This window comes from Malus sylvestris, chromosome 8 (genome assembly GCF_916048215.2).
Source record: "Malus sylvestris chromosome 8, drMalSylv7.2, whole genome shotgun sequence".
Classification (NCBI taxonomy): Eukaryota; Viridiplantae; Streptophyta; class Magnoliopsida; order Rosales; family Rosaceae; genus Malus; species Malus sylvestris.
Window position 1 is genome coordinate 11,519,775 of NC_062267.1, and position 13,738 is coordinate 11,533,512.

The window sequence follows — 13,738 nt, forward strand, 5'->3', positions numbered from 1 at the left end:
ATTATGATGGAAGCATAGGCAACACCTCAATAATGTTTCCTAATCTTCGTCGGCTTGAACTGAAACTTTGTCCCAAGCTGACCGAGATGTTACCGTTGGAGAAGCTGCCAAGGCTTGAAAGGGTAGGGTTGTGGGCGCTGAAATCGTTCAGTGGTTCACTTTCACATGTGGAATCGATATGCCCTACATTCCTCTCCCTCACTGACTTGCACATTGGAGGATGTCCAAATTTTGTATGTTTTCCAGCTGGAGGGATGGATGCGCCCAAATTGGAGTATCTGCATATCAATGGATGCGAGAAATTGAGGTCATTGCCAGAACAAATGCATACCCTTCTACCGTCTCTTCAGAATTTGATGGTAATTGGGTGTCCAGAAGTGGAATCATTTCCTCAAGGAGGGTTGGCGTCAAATATACAAGACCTTTCTTTTCAGTGTTGTAGAAAACTCGCTGCAAATCGCTCACTGTGGGGTTTAACAAGACTCAACTCTCTTAGACATTTGAAAATCAGATTCAGTGAAGAAGGTGGAGAAGAAATGGGGTGTTCGTTTCCGGAAGAGGGTTTACTGCCCCCCACTCTCACTCGTCTCTCCATCTACAATCTTCCGAATCTTACAACCATCCAAGGCAAGGTTTTGAGACAACTCACCTCTCTTGAAGTTTTCACGATACACCAATGCCCTGAGCTCCAGGGCTTTCCAGAAGAAGCGCCCAAATCTCTGAAAAGCTTGACTATTTGGGAGTGCCGTAATCTCGGGAGCTTGCCAGGAGAATGGCTTCCCAAATCTCTTTCTGGACTGAAAATCCAGCGGTGTCCGCTGCTAGAAGAACGATTCCGAAGAGAGACAGGGGCAGATTGGCCCAAGATTGCTCACATCGCCAACATAGATATAGAATGTTCTTGAAGTTGGTACGTGCCAAATTCTCTCTCTCAGGTGTGTATGTATGTGTGTCTATATGTATTTACATGTCATCTGAACGGCCAAAAACACTTTAGTTGGGTACTTTTCTGATGGGTTTTTTTCTTTTTCTTTTTCTTTTTTTTTATTTTTTTTTATTTTTTAGTATGTTTGGTTAGTGTTCCTACTCCAGGCTCCAGCAGCACATGCTCATTATCATTGTATGTATCAAGCTGTCTCGATCCATCCGATTTGTGTCCATCCGATTTGTGTCGTCAGTTTAATCAAAAGCTATTTATTTATACTTGAATCAATTGATAGCATCTTACATTTGACATCTTAATTGGTCAGACTCATTGTGTAAGGACTTACATGCACCCTTTCAAATGCCACATTAACGTTTCACACCAATAACACAATGTCATGTGTAAGTGACATTGTTACTTTGAGTTCGATCTATGTAATTAGTGAATTTTTTAGGGTCAAGCCAAACTATGCTACCAAAAGAGAATGACGGAGAATTAGGAATAGAAGCTCCTGCAGTCATTTGTGTAAGGACTTACATGCACCACGTCGGACGCCACAGTGGCAGACCGGATTACACAATGTTAGGTGTAAGTGTCTCCAAATGGAATTACGTTATTAGTCTAGGACAGCATGGTAGTGGCAAACCCTATGCAAGTAAGTCCTTATAAGAAGGTAAACTCCGAACACAAAATGAATACATTGCCCACTATAGTATCACTATTTGGTTACACTGTTTGCTTGCTTTCCAAGTCCAACAATAATTCACAAACTATGCCCACAGCTAAAATAGATCTCTGGATGATCAAACGAAACCAATCATTGAAGGAAATTCGAGAGAATTGGTAATTTTCTCCAATCTAATGGGGATAAAAATTTCATGATCACTTATGAAAGCTCGAAGCACCGTATTTTGATCCTGAGCTAGTCACACTTTTTCGAGGGGTTTGCTTCTGAAACTCCTAAGCAGGTTCATATAGGCCTAACATATGCCCAACAAATACATCGCATGGCAGCAACCTGTACCACGAAACTCTTACTAAAATCTCTGCACCCATTGTAGCAATGATATACGAACAAATGATCACAATGGTTTTGTTTAGAAATTTAGTCATCACCTTGCCATGGACTTCATATTAAAGACAGATGGAAAGGTTATTTTCATAATCTTTTCAATGAAGGACATGAAAGGAGTGCTTCTTTAGGGGAGTTAAGTAACTCAGAAGAGTGTAGAAACTACTCTTTTTATCGTAGAATCCGGAAGGAAGAAGTGGTTGTAGCTTTGAAGAAGATGAAGCATAGAAAAGCAGTAGGCCCAGACGATATACCAATCGAAGTGTGGAAAGTTTTGGGAGAGACAGGTATAACATGGCTCACTGACATTTTCAATAGGATTTTGAAAATGAAGAAGATGCCAAATGAGTGGCGAACGAGCACTTTGGTGCCTATCTACAAGAATAAGGGCGATGTACAAAATTGCATGAACTATAGGGGTATTAAGCTAATGAGTCATACAATGAAGCTCTGGGAGAGAGTCATTGAGCATAGATTGAGGCAAGAGACACGGGTTTCGGACAACCAATTCGGGTTCATGCCAGGACGCTCAACCATGGAGGCAATCTATCTCTTACGAAGATTGATGGAAAGATATAGAGATGGGAAAAAGGATTTACACATGGTCTTTATAGATTTGGAAAAAGCGTATGATAGGGTCCCAAGAGACATTCTTTGGAGGATTTTAGAGAAGAAAGGAGTACGAGTAGCATATATCCAAGCTATACAGGATATGTATGAAAGAGCAAAGACTGCCGTAAGAACTCATGAAGGACAAACCGAAAGCTTTCCCATAACTGTAGGATTACATCAAGGCTCATCCTTAAGTCCTTACCTTTTTGCGTTGGTAATGGATGAGTTAACAGGACATATTCAAGATGATATTCCTTGGTGTATGCTTTTCGCAGACGATATAGTGTTGATAGATGAAACTCAAGAAGGGGTAAATGCAAAGCTTAACCTTTGGAGAGAAGTGTTGGAATCTAAAGGTCTTCGCCTAAGCCGATCAAAGACAGAATATATGGAGTGCAAGTTCAGTGCAAATGGAGGCCAAAACGAGTTAGGGGTGAGGATCGGAGATCAAGAAATACCTAAGAGCGACCGTTTTCGTTACCTATGATCTATCTTGCAAAAGAACGGAGAATTAGATGGAGATCTCAACCATACAATACAAGCTGGATGGATGAAGTGGAAGAGTGCATCCGGCGTGTTGTGTGACCGCCGTATGCCACTGAAGCTTAAGGGAAAATTTTATAGGACGGCGATGCTGTATGGCACAGAATGTTGGGCGGTGAAGCATCAACACGTACACAAAATGGGTGTAGCGGAGATGAGGATGCTTCGTTGGATGTGTGGGCACACGAGAAAGGATAAGATTAGGAATGAGGATATCCGGGGTAAAGGAGGAGTAGCCGAAATTGAAGGAAAGATGAGAGAAAATAGGTTACGGTGGTTTGGACATGTGCAAAGAAGGCCTACTGACGCTCCGATTCGAAGATGCGACTATGGGACAGAGGTTCAGGGCCGAAGGGGTAGAGGAAGACCCAGGAAAACTTTGAGAGAGACCCTAAGAAAAGACTTAGAGTACTTGGATCTAACGGAGGACATGACACAGGACAGAACACAATGGCGTTCTAAGATTCATATAGCCGATCCCACTCAGTGACTTGGATTTTCCAAGTCTCCAACCGAGAAGTTGTCCTCGCTCGGGAAATTAAGGGAACACTACCTCAACCTACATGCTCCATTCACAAAGCTCCAACATACAAGCTCCAACAAAAGAAAATTCAAAGAACTTAGCGAAGAAGGCTTTGGTGATTTAACACAATACGTTGAAATGAAGGAAAACTTATTTATTGATATCCCCGATAAATTACAAATATGTACATATACTTGAGTCAAAATAAACAAACAAGAGGGAGCCTTCATAAAGGTTGCTTAGGAGAAGTCTCGGCAGTCGGTAGAGCCCCAGAAAGAGAAGGCACCGGAGGGGGATCATTCGGAGCCTCAGTACTGGACAGAACCCTACAAGGAGGAGGCATCAGAGGTTGATCATTTGGAGCTTCATTACGCGGTACAGCCCCAGAAGACGAAGGCAATAAATGCCTTTGGAACAAACCCACAAATCTCTGATGATCAAGTAAAACCTGACCATCAGATTCCTTCATCTGGTCAAGCTTCCTCTTCATGTTTGTAGCATAGTCATGTGTGAGCCGGTGCAACTGTTTATTCTCATGCTTGAGCCCTCTAATCTCCTGTTTGAGACTCATCACTTCAGCCGCCAATGATTCAACTTGGCGGGTTCGAGCAAATAGGCGTTGGGCCATATTAGACACAGAACCTGCACACTGAACACTAAGAGCCAGAGAATCCTTAACAGCCAACTCATCAGACCGTTTGGAAAGTAGTCTGTTATCTTTGGGAGTGAGAAGGTTCCTGGCCACTACCGCAGCGGTCATATCATTCTTCATCACGGAATCCCCAACGGTAAGAGGACCAGTAAGGGAGACGAAGGATGGGCGCCATATGTTGTCTGGAGAAGGCGGGGCTGCCTCTTCAACAAGGTTCAAGTCAAAACGACGGTCGGAGGGGCCAGACATTTTCAAAGGTGTAGAAGAGAGAAGAGGTCGGACAAATCAAGATCTTAGAAGTGCAAGAATGGAGCTTCTACTGGTGGATATTCAAGTGTGCTTTGGAACTTAATGTCAGCCTCTATAAAAATCTGCACTCGACGAAGCTTCAGAAATCGAAGAGGCGTTTGCTTTCTCAAAAGCTGGGCTGCTCAGAGACCACGAGGGTCGATCTCAGAAATCGAAGAGGCGTTTGCTTTCTCAAAAGCTGGGCTGCTCAAAGACCACGAAGGCCGATCTCAGAAATCGAAGAGGTTTGCTTTCTCAAAAGCTGGGCTGCTTAGAGACCACGAGGGCCGATCTCAGAAATCGAAGAGGTTTGCTTTCTCAAAAGCTGGGCTGCTCAGAGACCACGAGGGCCGATCTCAGAAATCGAAGAGGCACCTACTTTTCCAACCTTGTCAGCACCTGTCACACGCACACTCAGCTTTGCGGAAATTATGGGCATTCTGTCGAAGATTTCTGGCGAAGTAGAAAGCACATGAATCGTACTGTTCAATCACCCACTTCCCACACGCAACAGTAGCTCATGGGTACCACATATAACTTTGCCAAAGTTCTCTGACAAAGTCGAGACACGTGAAGCTTGCAACTCTCACTACATCGCTCTGACCAAGAAGGGTAAAAGAATAGCAAAGAAACAACACTAACAAAGTTTAGACACATAAATTTTGAAGGCCTAGCTACCATATTATTACCCACAAGGGTAAAGGAACAGTACCACTGCTGGATAATTGGAAAGTCCCGGTGTGTCAACCTCTGTGCTTCATGGCAAGGTAGACTAGCAAACATGCCCAACCTTTACTCACATTCGAGAAAACACTCCCAACAAGATTGCTTGCCCCAAAATCGAAGAGGCATCGCCCTCCGAATCTCGAGAGCCAGACTCCTAACATGATTACTTTCTCAAAAATCGAAGAGAGGGTAAAGGAACAGTACCACTGTTAGATAATTTGAAAGTCCTTGTGTGTCAACCTCTGTGCTTCGTGGCAAGGTAGACTAGCAAACATGCCCAACCTTTACTCACATTCGAGAAGACACCCCCAACAAGATTGCTTGCTCCAAAATCGAAGAGGCACCGCCCTCCGAATCTCGAGAGCCAGACTCCTAACATGATTACTTTCTCAAAAATCGAAGAGAGGGTAAAGGAACAGTACCACTGCTGGATAATTGGAAAGTCCCTGTGTGTCAACCTTTGTGCTTCGTGGCAAGGTAGACTAGCAAACATGCCCAACCTTTACTCATATTCGAGAAAACACTCCCAACAAGATTGCTTGCTCCAAAATCGAAGAGGCACCGCCCTCCGAATCTTGAGAGCCAGACTCCCAACATGATTACTTTCTCAAAAATCGAAGACACCGCTCTCCGAATCTCGAGAGCCAGACCCCCAGCATGATTGCTTTCTCAAAAATCGAAGAGGCATCGTTCTCCGAATCTCGAGAGCCAGATCCCCGACAGGATTGCTTGTTCGAAAACCGAAGAGGCACCACTTTCCCAACTTCAAGAGCCGGATCTCCTTGGATAAAGCTTGTCTGTAATCTTCACACGCAACATCAGCTTTCCAGATACCACAGACCACTTTTTCAAAGTGCTCTGACAGAGTTAAAACTTGTGAAGCTGGCAGCTCCCACTACCGTGCTATGACCAAGCAGGGTAAAGGAATAGCATTATTACTTGATGTTAGGGAGACTCCTATATATGTCGACCTCCATCCCCAACGGACAGGAAGACCTGCAAAAATGCTCAACCCTTCCTCTTATCTGAGAGGGCACTCCCAACGAAGCCTTTCGAAATATTCAGCTTTCTTTCCCCCCGATAATACCTCTGTAAACAAGCTATACTAGAGCAAGAATATCTCATATCATCAGGGTTAAAAGCAAGAGTATCCCATATCATGCTTTTTCCCTGTCTTTTCCTTTGGCCTTGTTCTTACCTGCAAGACAAGGAGAAAGAGAGCAATCAGTCAGCATTTGGAATCAAGCTTCCAGCCAGGAACTGACTGCCTGGAACCCCTTACCCTGGCATTGCTCTCGAGTACTCATCTTCAACATCTTATGCTTCTAGGGAAGATACCGCATCTGCCTGAGGAACAGATAGGGCAAGTGAGAAGGATACAAGGAAGCATGTGGAGACAAGCGTAACAGCACACGTGCCGATACATCCACTACTCTGTCAAAAGCAAAAGTATCCCATATCAGCAGGGTGGAACGTACTCTAGATTTGATGGACTTGTTTTGACCCTCAAATTCTTCAGTCGGCCTTATACTTTGGAGGAAACCAGAAAACCCTCCAGCCCAGTTCAAGAATAAGCCTGTGGAAAGTTACTTCTTCAAAAGCAAAAGTATCCCATATCATCTCTTCTCATTTTTCTTCTCTTTATCCTTCATGCTGCCTGCAAGATAGGGAGAATGTGAACAATCAGCCGGAGCTCTGATTGCTTACCTTGTCTGTTACCTCTTTCAGCAGATCCCCTAGCTCGGCGACTTGGGGGACTCCTACTACATGGTTTGTATCGTGCTTGACCAAGCCTGAAACTACAAGTAAGCTTCAAGTGACATTGATACATTACCTTGTGCATTTCCACTAGTTACAGATACCACCCCTGGATGGAGGAAGAGTACTTCCAGAGAAGATTCCACATCTGCCTATGAGACAGATAAGGAAAGTCAAGACGATACCACATTCCGGTACTTAGAAGTTTCGTGGTTACGAGATCATTCTCTCACAATATTTCCTAATGTCATTTGTACTAAATCATTCACTTGTACTCCCTAAATGAGAGCTTGAACCTATGTACTTGTGTAAACCCTTCACAATTAATGAGAACTCCTCTATTCCGTGGACGTAGCCAATCTGGGTGAACCACGTACATCTTGTGTTTGCTTTCCTATCTCTATCCATTTATATACTTATCCATACTAATGACCGGAGCAATCTAGCGAAGATCACAAAAAGTGACCGTTTTCGCTACCTAGGATCTATCTTGCAAGAGAACAGAGAATTAGATGGAGATATCAACCATAGAATACAAGCTGGATGGATGAAGTGTAAGAGTGTATCCGGCGTGTTGTGTGATCGTCGTAGGCCACTGAAGCTCAAGGGAAAATTTTATAGGACGGCAATAAGGCCAACGATGTTGTATGGCACAGAATGTTGGGCGGTGAAGCATCAACACGTACACAAAATGGGTGTAGCGGAGATGAGGATGCTTCGTGGGATGTATGGGCACACGAGAAAGGATAAGATTGGGAATGAGGATATCCAAGGTAAAGTAGGAGTAGCGAAAATTGAAGGAAATATGAGAGAAAATCGGTTCCGGTGGTTTGGACATGTGCAAAGAAGGCCTACTGACGCTCCGGTTCGAAAATGTGACTACGGGACAGAAGTTTAGGGCCGAAGGGGTAGAGGAAGACCTAGGAAAACTTTGGAAGAGACCCTAAGAAAAGACTTGATTACTTGGATCTAACGGAGGACATGACACAAAACCGAGCGCAATGGCGTTCTAGGATTCATATAGCCGACCCCACTTAGTGGGAAAAGGCTTTGTTGTTGTATCGCATGATCCCTGTCAAACTTTAACCATCAGCAGATGCCAATTTCATTGAAAACGCAAAGCTTAAATCCATTTACTGCTCAACTAAAACCACCTTACCAAACACTAGCAAGAATCTTAAATCCGAAAAAAACCCAAGAAATTCGAAGTTTTACGCTTACAATCCACACAAACTTCACTTGGGCTTACAGAAAACACAAGCAAACAGTATAATTTGTGGCAAAGTATGTGTAAAAATCTGGTTTAGACAAATCATCAAACACCTGGTGGCATCGACCCAGTCTCAGAGAATGAAGAGAGAGTCAACTTGGGGGATTGCATGAAGGAAAGCTTGAGTGGGGGAGCTCCGCCCGTTAAAGAGTGCAGACATTGACAGTAAAGTCCAACCCGTCGGCGTAAGAACCGAGCGGCTTTTGGCACGTCCTTGTGCAGCTGCGGTAGCCACCTAAACGACGCCATGCCAATTTTTTTTTCGACGCTTTGTAGGCCATGTGTTCCTAAGGAAAATGACTCATTGGTTGTTGCTTTAGCTGTGAGTCAGACGACACGTCGTTTTTAGTGTCTGAAAGTTAAAATTGGGGATTAGCATACGATGGATGGGTCCGGATGATAATTTTTGATATATTAGTGTCTGAAAGTTAAATTGGGGATTAGCATATGATGAATGGGTTCGGATGATAATTTTTGATATACAAATAATTTTCTTATCCGGGCGTTGATGTTTGAAATTCATCCAACTTCCATGGCCGATCAATTGGCTTGTTACATTTTAGGATAAAAGTTATGCTTTAGTGCTCGTTTGGATGTGCTACTCTGTAAAATGCTTTTATTCACTAATGCTTTTTGCTCGTAGTACTTTTACAAAGAAGCAACTTTTTTGGCGGGCAACCAAGTGTTTTGTATTGTATAGAAGCGCTTTTGAAATTAAAGAAAGTGTTTGATTGTTAAATGAAAAAGCGTTTTCACTAATATTAAATTAATGACTGCTTATACAAACCATCACTAGCAGTCAAAATAAGTAAGGGCTGGACTCAAGGAACTGACTCTCTCCTTCCGTGAGAGACCTTCTCTCCTTCTGTGAGAGTTTCTTTCCCCCTTTTTGGTGAGGATCTTACTCTTGCCCATCTTCTCTAGCGCCGACTCTGGCTTCAGCTAGAGTCCATTGCCACTTTTTCCTTCCTCCTTCTGTTTTCTCCTTTTTTTTCCCGCCTTCTTTCTTCTTCTTCTTTTGTTTCACTCGCTGCTTCTTCCTTTTTTCCCCTGCTCTCCTTTCCGATTTGATCATTTCTTCCTACCCCTAGCGGTGTTCCCATTTGCTCATCCCTGTTCTGATCTGCAACCACTTCCAAACCGTGAATTGTTGCGGTATTTTGAGCTGCTTCTTACTTTTTTCCCCTGCTCTCCTTTCCGATTTGACACTTCCAAACCGCGAATTGTTGTGGTATTTTGAGATGGTGTGTAGAGTTCCGATGTTCCTAGCGGCTCGGGTGTTCACCACCACCACCTTCTCACTGTCTCTGCCTTTACGGGTAGTGTTGTTCATGGGTTGCCACGAACTTCATCCTCATTGTTGGCTTCTTTTGCTCCGTTGCTGGCTTTCCTTTCTTGGTGGCTGTGCTAGGGAAGGAAATCGAGGTGAGATGCTGCACTTGATTTGGCACTGCTTGGCTATGGATGGGGAATTGGTGGGATCGAGACCGACGGCGTATGTTGTAGAATTTTCTGGTGACTGTCACCTCTTTTGTGCGTTTTGGGCTTCAAGTACTTGTTGGCCCTTTGTAGTTTGTCCTTTTCGGCTCGTGTTTTGTTTGTTTCTGTGTACTGTTTGGGCCTAGGCTTTGTATCTGTGTATCTTTTAGTTTGTTTAATGGTAGAAGTCTTTTTCCAAAAAAAAAATAATAATAATAATAAGGGCTTGACTCACAATACTCACTTGTTTGCTCAAGCCTATTTCTCAAAGATCTTGCATGAAACTTCTCTTGTATTATGAAAAAAAAAAATTCAAATAATTAACATACTTGCCAAAATAGTTGTGTCGTGAACAGCTTATATAATATACTAATGGAAATCAAACAATGAATTATATTCCTATCGAGAAGATCAGTCAGTATCACTCAAAAGCCGGTAGAAAGTGGCGAAGCCACGTGAGGGCGAGGAGTGGCGGCCGCCACTCCCCTCGCCGGAAAACTGGACTGTATATCTGGGTCAACCCCTCCTCTTGCCGGAACTGAAGCCCAGGAGTAACAGTTCGCCCCTCTGTTCTCGTTCAAAAACATGCCCCTTCCTAATCAGTTACAAAATCGAAAAGCACCATAGGAGGATGCCTAGGTGAGACTAGAAGGGATTAGGCAGAGCTATGCGGAATCTGAATTTTTTTTTTTGCAAAGCAGGCTGCGAGGAAGCAGATGACTTTGTTCTCATTATTGCACGGTTCATTTGAGATGGTCCCACCATCTTTTTAATTGCTACACGTTTTCCTTTAAATAGTCCCCCATCTTCTTTCTACTTCTTTTTATTTCCTTTTATTTTGTATTAACCCCAATATCACTTTTTATTCTTTTTTATTTTTGTTGTAATGTTTTATTATACTATATATAAAAGAGAACACCTCAAAATGGTACAACATACAAAATGCTATAAATTGTAGTTCAAGAATTTTAAAAATTACATTGAACCAAAAGGAATTAAAGTAATTCACCACATTGTAATTTTGAATGAATTGAATTATTGTTTCTTGGTTATTGGAATTGTTATTACTGATAATTTAATTGTTGATCATCAACATAATTATTGTTGATTAGTGATAACTTATATGATTATTGATCATTGATTAATTCAATTGTTAGTTTAATTAGTTATTAGTCATAGTAGACTTTAGAATTAATAGTCCAAGTCATTTTTTCTTTCTTATTATACATTTATGTAATAGAGCGATATTATAAGAAACAGTGCTTTAATCCTCATACAAACTTTTCGGGTAGTAGGTTTGATATTTATGAGTGGTTGGAGTGTAGTATAGCAAAAAATGTTGCATTTTGCTGTTGTTGTTATATTTTCTAATGTGATTTTTATAAAGCAAGAAATATTGGCAGCGATGTCTCCACTTAGAAAGGGTTTTTAAATGTAGATGATTGAATTATGGACGCCATTACTATACAATAGGATTTGGTTGTTGCCATTTTTTTTAACCTTGCACTCTTTTACATTCGCCCCTCCCCTCTACAATTCCTAGCTTCGCCACAGAAGATTACTGTCATTAGTGCAATGTAACCTCAAACTCCAAGGACAATGCCATTAGTAAAGATCTCCCCAGTTTTCAGTTGTCTGGCTGTGCAAAAAGATAAGGACTTAAAACTGAGCCTTGGTGTAACCCTACGATTATATGGAAAAGTTTTCGGTTTGTCCTTCATGAATTCTTACTACAGTCATTGATCATTCGTACATATCTTTTATTGCTTAGATATATGCTACTCTTCTTCTTTTCTTCTCTAGAATCCTCCAAAAAATTTCTTATGGGACCATATTATATGCTTTTGCTAAATCTATAAAGTCCATGTTCAATTTCTTTTCATTTCTTTATATCGTTCTAGCGCTCTTCATAAGAGATATATTGGCTCCATGGTTGAGCGCCCTGGTATGAACCCGAATTGATTGTTTGGGACCCATGTCTCTTGCTTCAGTCTATGCTCAATTACTCTCTCCCAAACCTTCATTGTATGACTCATTAACTTAATACCTCTATAGTTCATGCAAATTTGTGTGTCGCACTTCATTTGTATATTGTCACAAAAATGCTTCTTTTCCACTCATTTGGTACCTTCTTCTTTATCAAAATCTTATGGTAAATTGATGTTAAATTTAACTAACACACAAATTAAATCCTCTTATTGACAATTGTAGTAAAGATGTAAGTAGGGATCGTTCTAGACCGGGGATTATGATGGATTGCTAATCTACTTAAAACTGATTTAAATATATAAAACTAGGCTTAAAAACACTTAACTAGACTCAAAGAACTCAAAACAAGCTAAAAAGACTCAAAACAACACAAAACAATCAAATAGACTCAATCTAGACACTATGGGTTGATTTGGGTGAAAATTGATTTTAACTTGACTCAAAACACTTAAAAACACAAACTAAGACATATTCTAACTAATTTAACACACTAAAGTAAAAGGGATTGGGTTTTGGACGAATTTTAAGTAAAACAAGTAACTAACGACTTAAGACAGATTTTGGACGAATTTGGGAAAAAGTATGGGTGATTGGCTAGCTAGAAGGTCATTTTCCACACATGACACACTTGCATACAAATTGATTTCCAATTGCTTTTCAATAAACCAAGAACCTCAATGCCCCAGATTAACCGTGAACAACACTAATTAACCCTCAGATTTTCCTTACATCATTGAATTGGACGGATAACACATCAGCAATCCAAATTATTCTTCAAAAGTTCCCTACATGAACAGCATAATAGAGATACAATTAAAGATCATTAAGCCTTGTGAAAATCATAAGCATTGACAAAGCATTCGTAACTATGATGAGCATGATACTCTTGCTAGGAATCTACTTAACGCGATTGTGACTAGCAACATCCACTACTTATGAATATAATTTCATAACGATTAGGTGAAACTCCCTTATATTCTAGCATCAAATTCATGCATGCAAACTAAGTATGCATCCTTAATCCACAAACAAAAATCAATTATCAATCAAACAGTTAAGTAAATTGCATTCACGATTCATAGAATCACAACTGGAAGTAATCAATTCATATTGCAAATATGTTCATGGTTTTGAAATTCCCCCTAGCTAAAACGAGTTTAGCTCCTCATGTTCGCAAAACAAAGATACATAAACTTAAACATTGAAAACAAAAGATTGATTACACCTAAGAATGATCCAACAATCCAAACTTGAATAGCAAGCACTCCAAGGGTCCTCATTCTTCTCTTTGCTGCGGCACAAGGTTTGGGTGAAGGGTTGAGTGGTGAATTGTATGGAAGAATGGCTGAATGTATGAATGGGTGTGTTTAGAATGGGATATGTCGATGGATCCCCAATGGTTGCAGCAAGGATGAATATTTATAGGGAAAATAAAAACATGACTGGGAATTAAATTTGGAAAGGTTTTAGTGCTCAAAATCCCCCAAGAAAAGGGTAACAAATCAAAATCCCAAGAGAAAAGGGTAAGGGGATATGCGGCAAGGTCAGAAAACAAAAGGGAAACCAATCCTCCTTGCACGGCAAGGAAGAGGGAGTGAAGGGAAAAGTGCGGCAAGTCACTAAGGCTTGGATTTAGGTATCCCAAAGTGTCCTAGAGAAGAAGGGAAAGGTTTTACATGGTTTAGGAATAGGGAAACATGGCAAAGGGAAATGCTGCACAAGGAGGGACAAAGAGGGGACAGAGGGGAGACAAGGCGCCACATTTGTAGGAATAGGTTGAATTGTGTCTTTCCTTGTCCTCCAAGCTTCCATTCTGACTTCTCTTGACTTCTAGCCTCTTTTGGTCTTCAATTTCGTCAATCCACCTTCCTCCATTCATATGCTATCGATTCCATGCCCAA

The 13,738-nt window shown here is 41.4% G+C and overlaps 2 protein-coding genes and 1 long non-coding RNA gene across 11 annotated transcripts in view; 1 reads left to right on the forward strand and 2 right to left on the reverse strand.

The window, feature by feature from the left end:
- Positions 1–13,738, forward strand: part of LOC126632727 (putative disease resistance protein At3g14460) — a 234,279-nt gene that overhangs the window by 73,297 nt on the left and 147,244 nt on the right. For 5 of the 7 annotated variants that reach the window (XM_050303191.1, XM_050303195.1, XM_050303189.1 and 2 more), the window contains one exon: positions 315–698. In XM_050303191.1, the coding sequence (XP_050159148.1) occupies positions 315–698 (384 nt within the window). The remainder of the gene's footprint in view (positions 1–314; positions 699–13,738) is intronic. The other 2 variants (XM_050303193.1, XM_050303192.1) reach the window with 1 other exon arrangement.
- LOC126632739 (uncharacterized) overlaps positions 1–13,738 on the reverse strand; it is a 165,471-nt gene that overhangs the window by 5,893 nt on the left and 145,840 nt on the right. The window lies entirely within an intron of this gene.
- LOC126632731 (uncharacterized) overlaps positions 1–13,738 on the reverse strand; it is a 31,934-nt gene that overhangs the window by 5,687 nt on the left and 12,509 nt on the right. The window contains exon 1 of one of the 3 annotated variants that reach the window (XM_050303201.1): positions 4,318–4,917. The exons of 1 other annotated variant lie outside the window; for it this stretch is intronic. In XM_050303201.1, coding sequence (XP_050159158.1) covers positions 4,318–4,576 — 259 coding nt within the window. In that variant the 5' untranslated portion in view covers positions 4,577–4,917. Of the gene's footprint in view, positions 1–3,909; positions 4,918–13,738 lie in introns of those variants that run through there. One more of the 3 variants, XM_050303199.1, reaches the window with a different exon arrangement.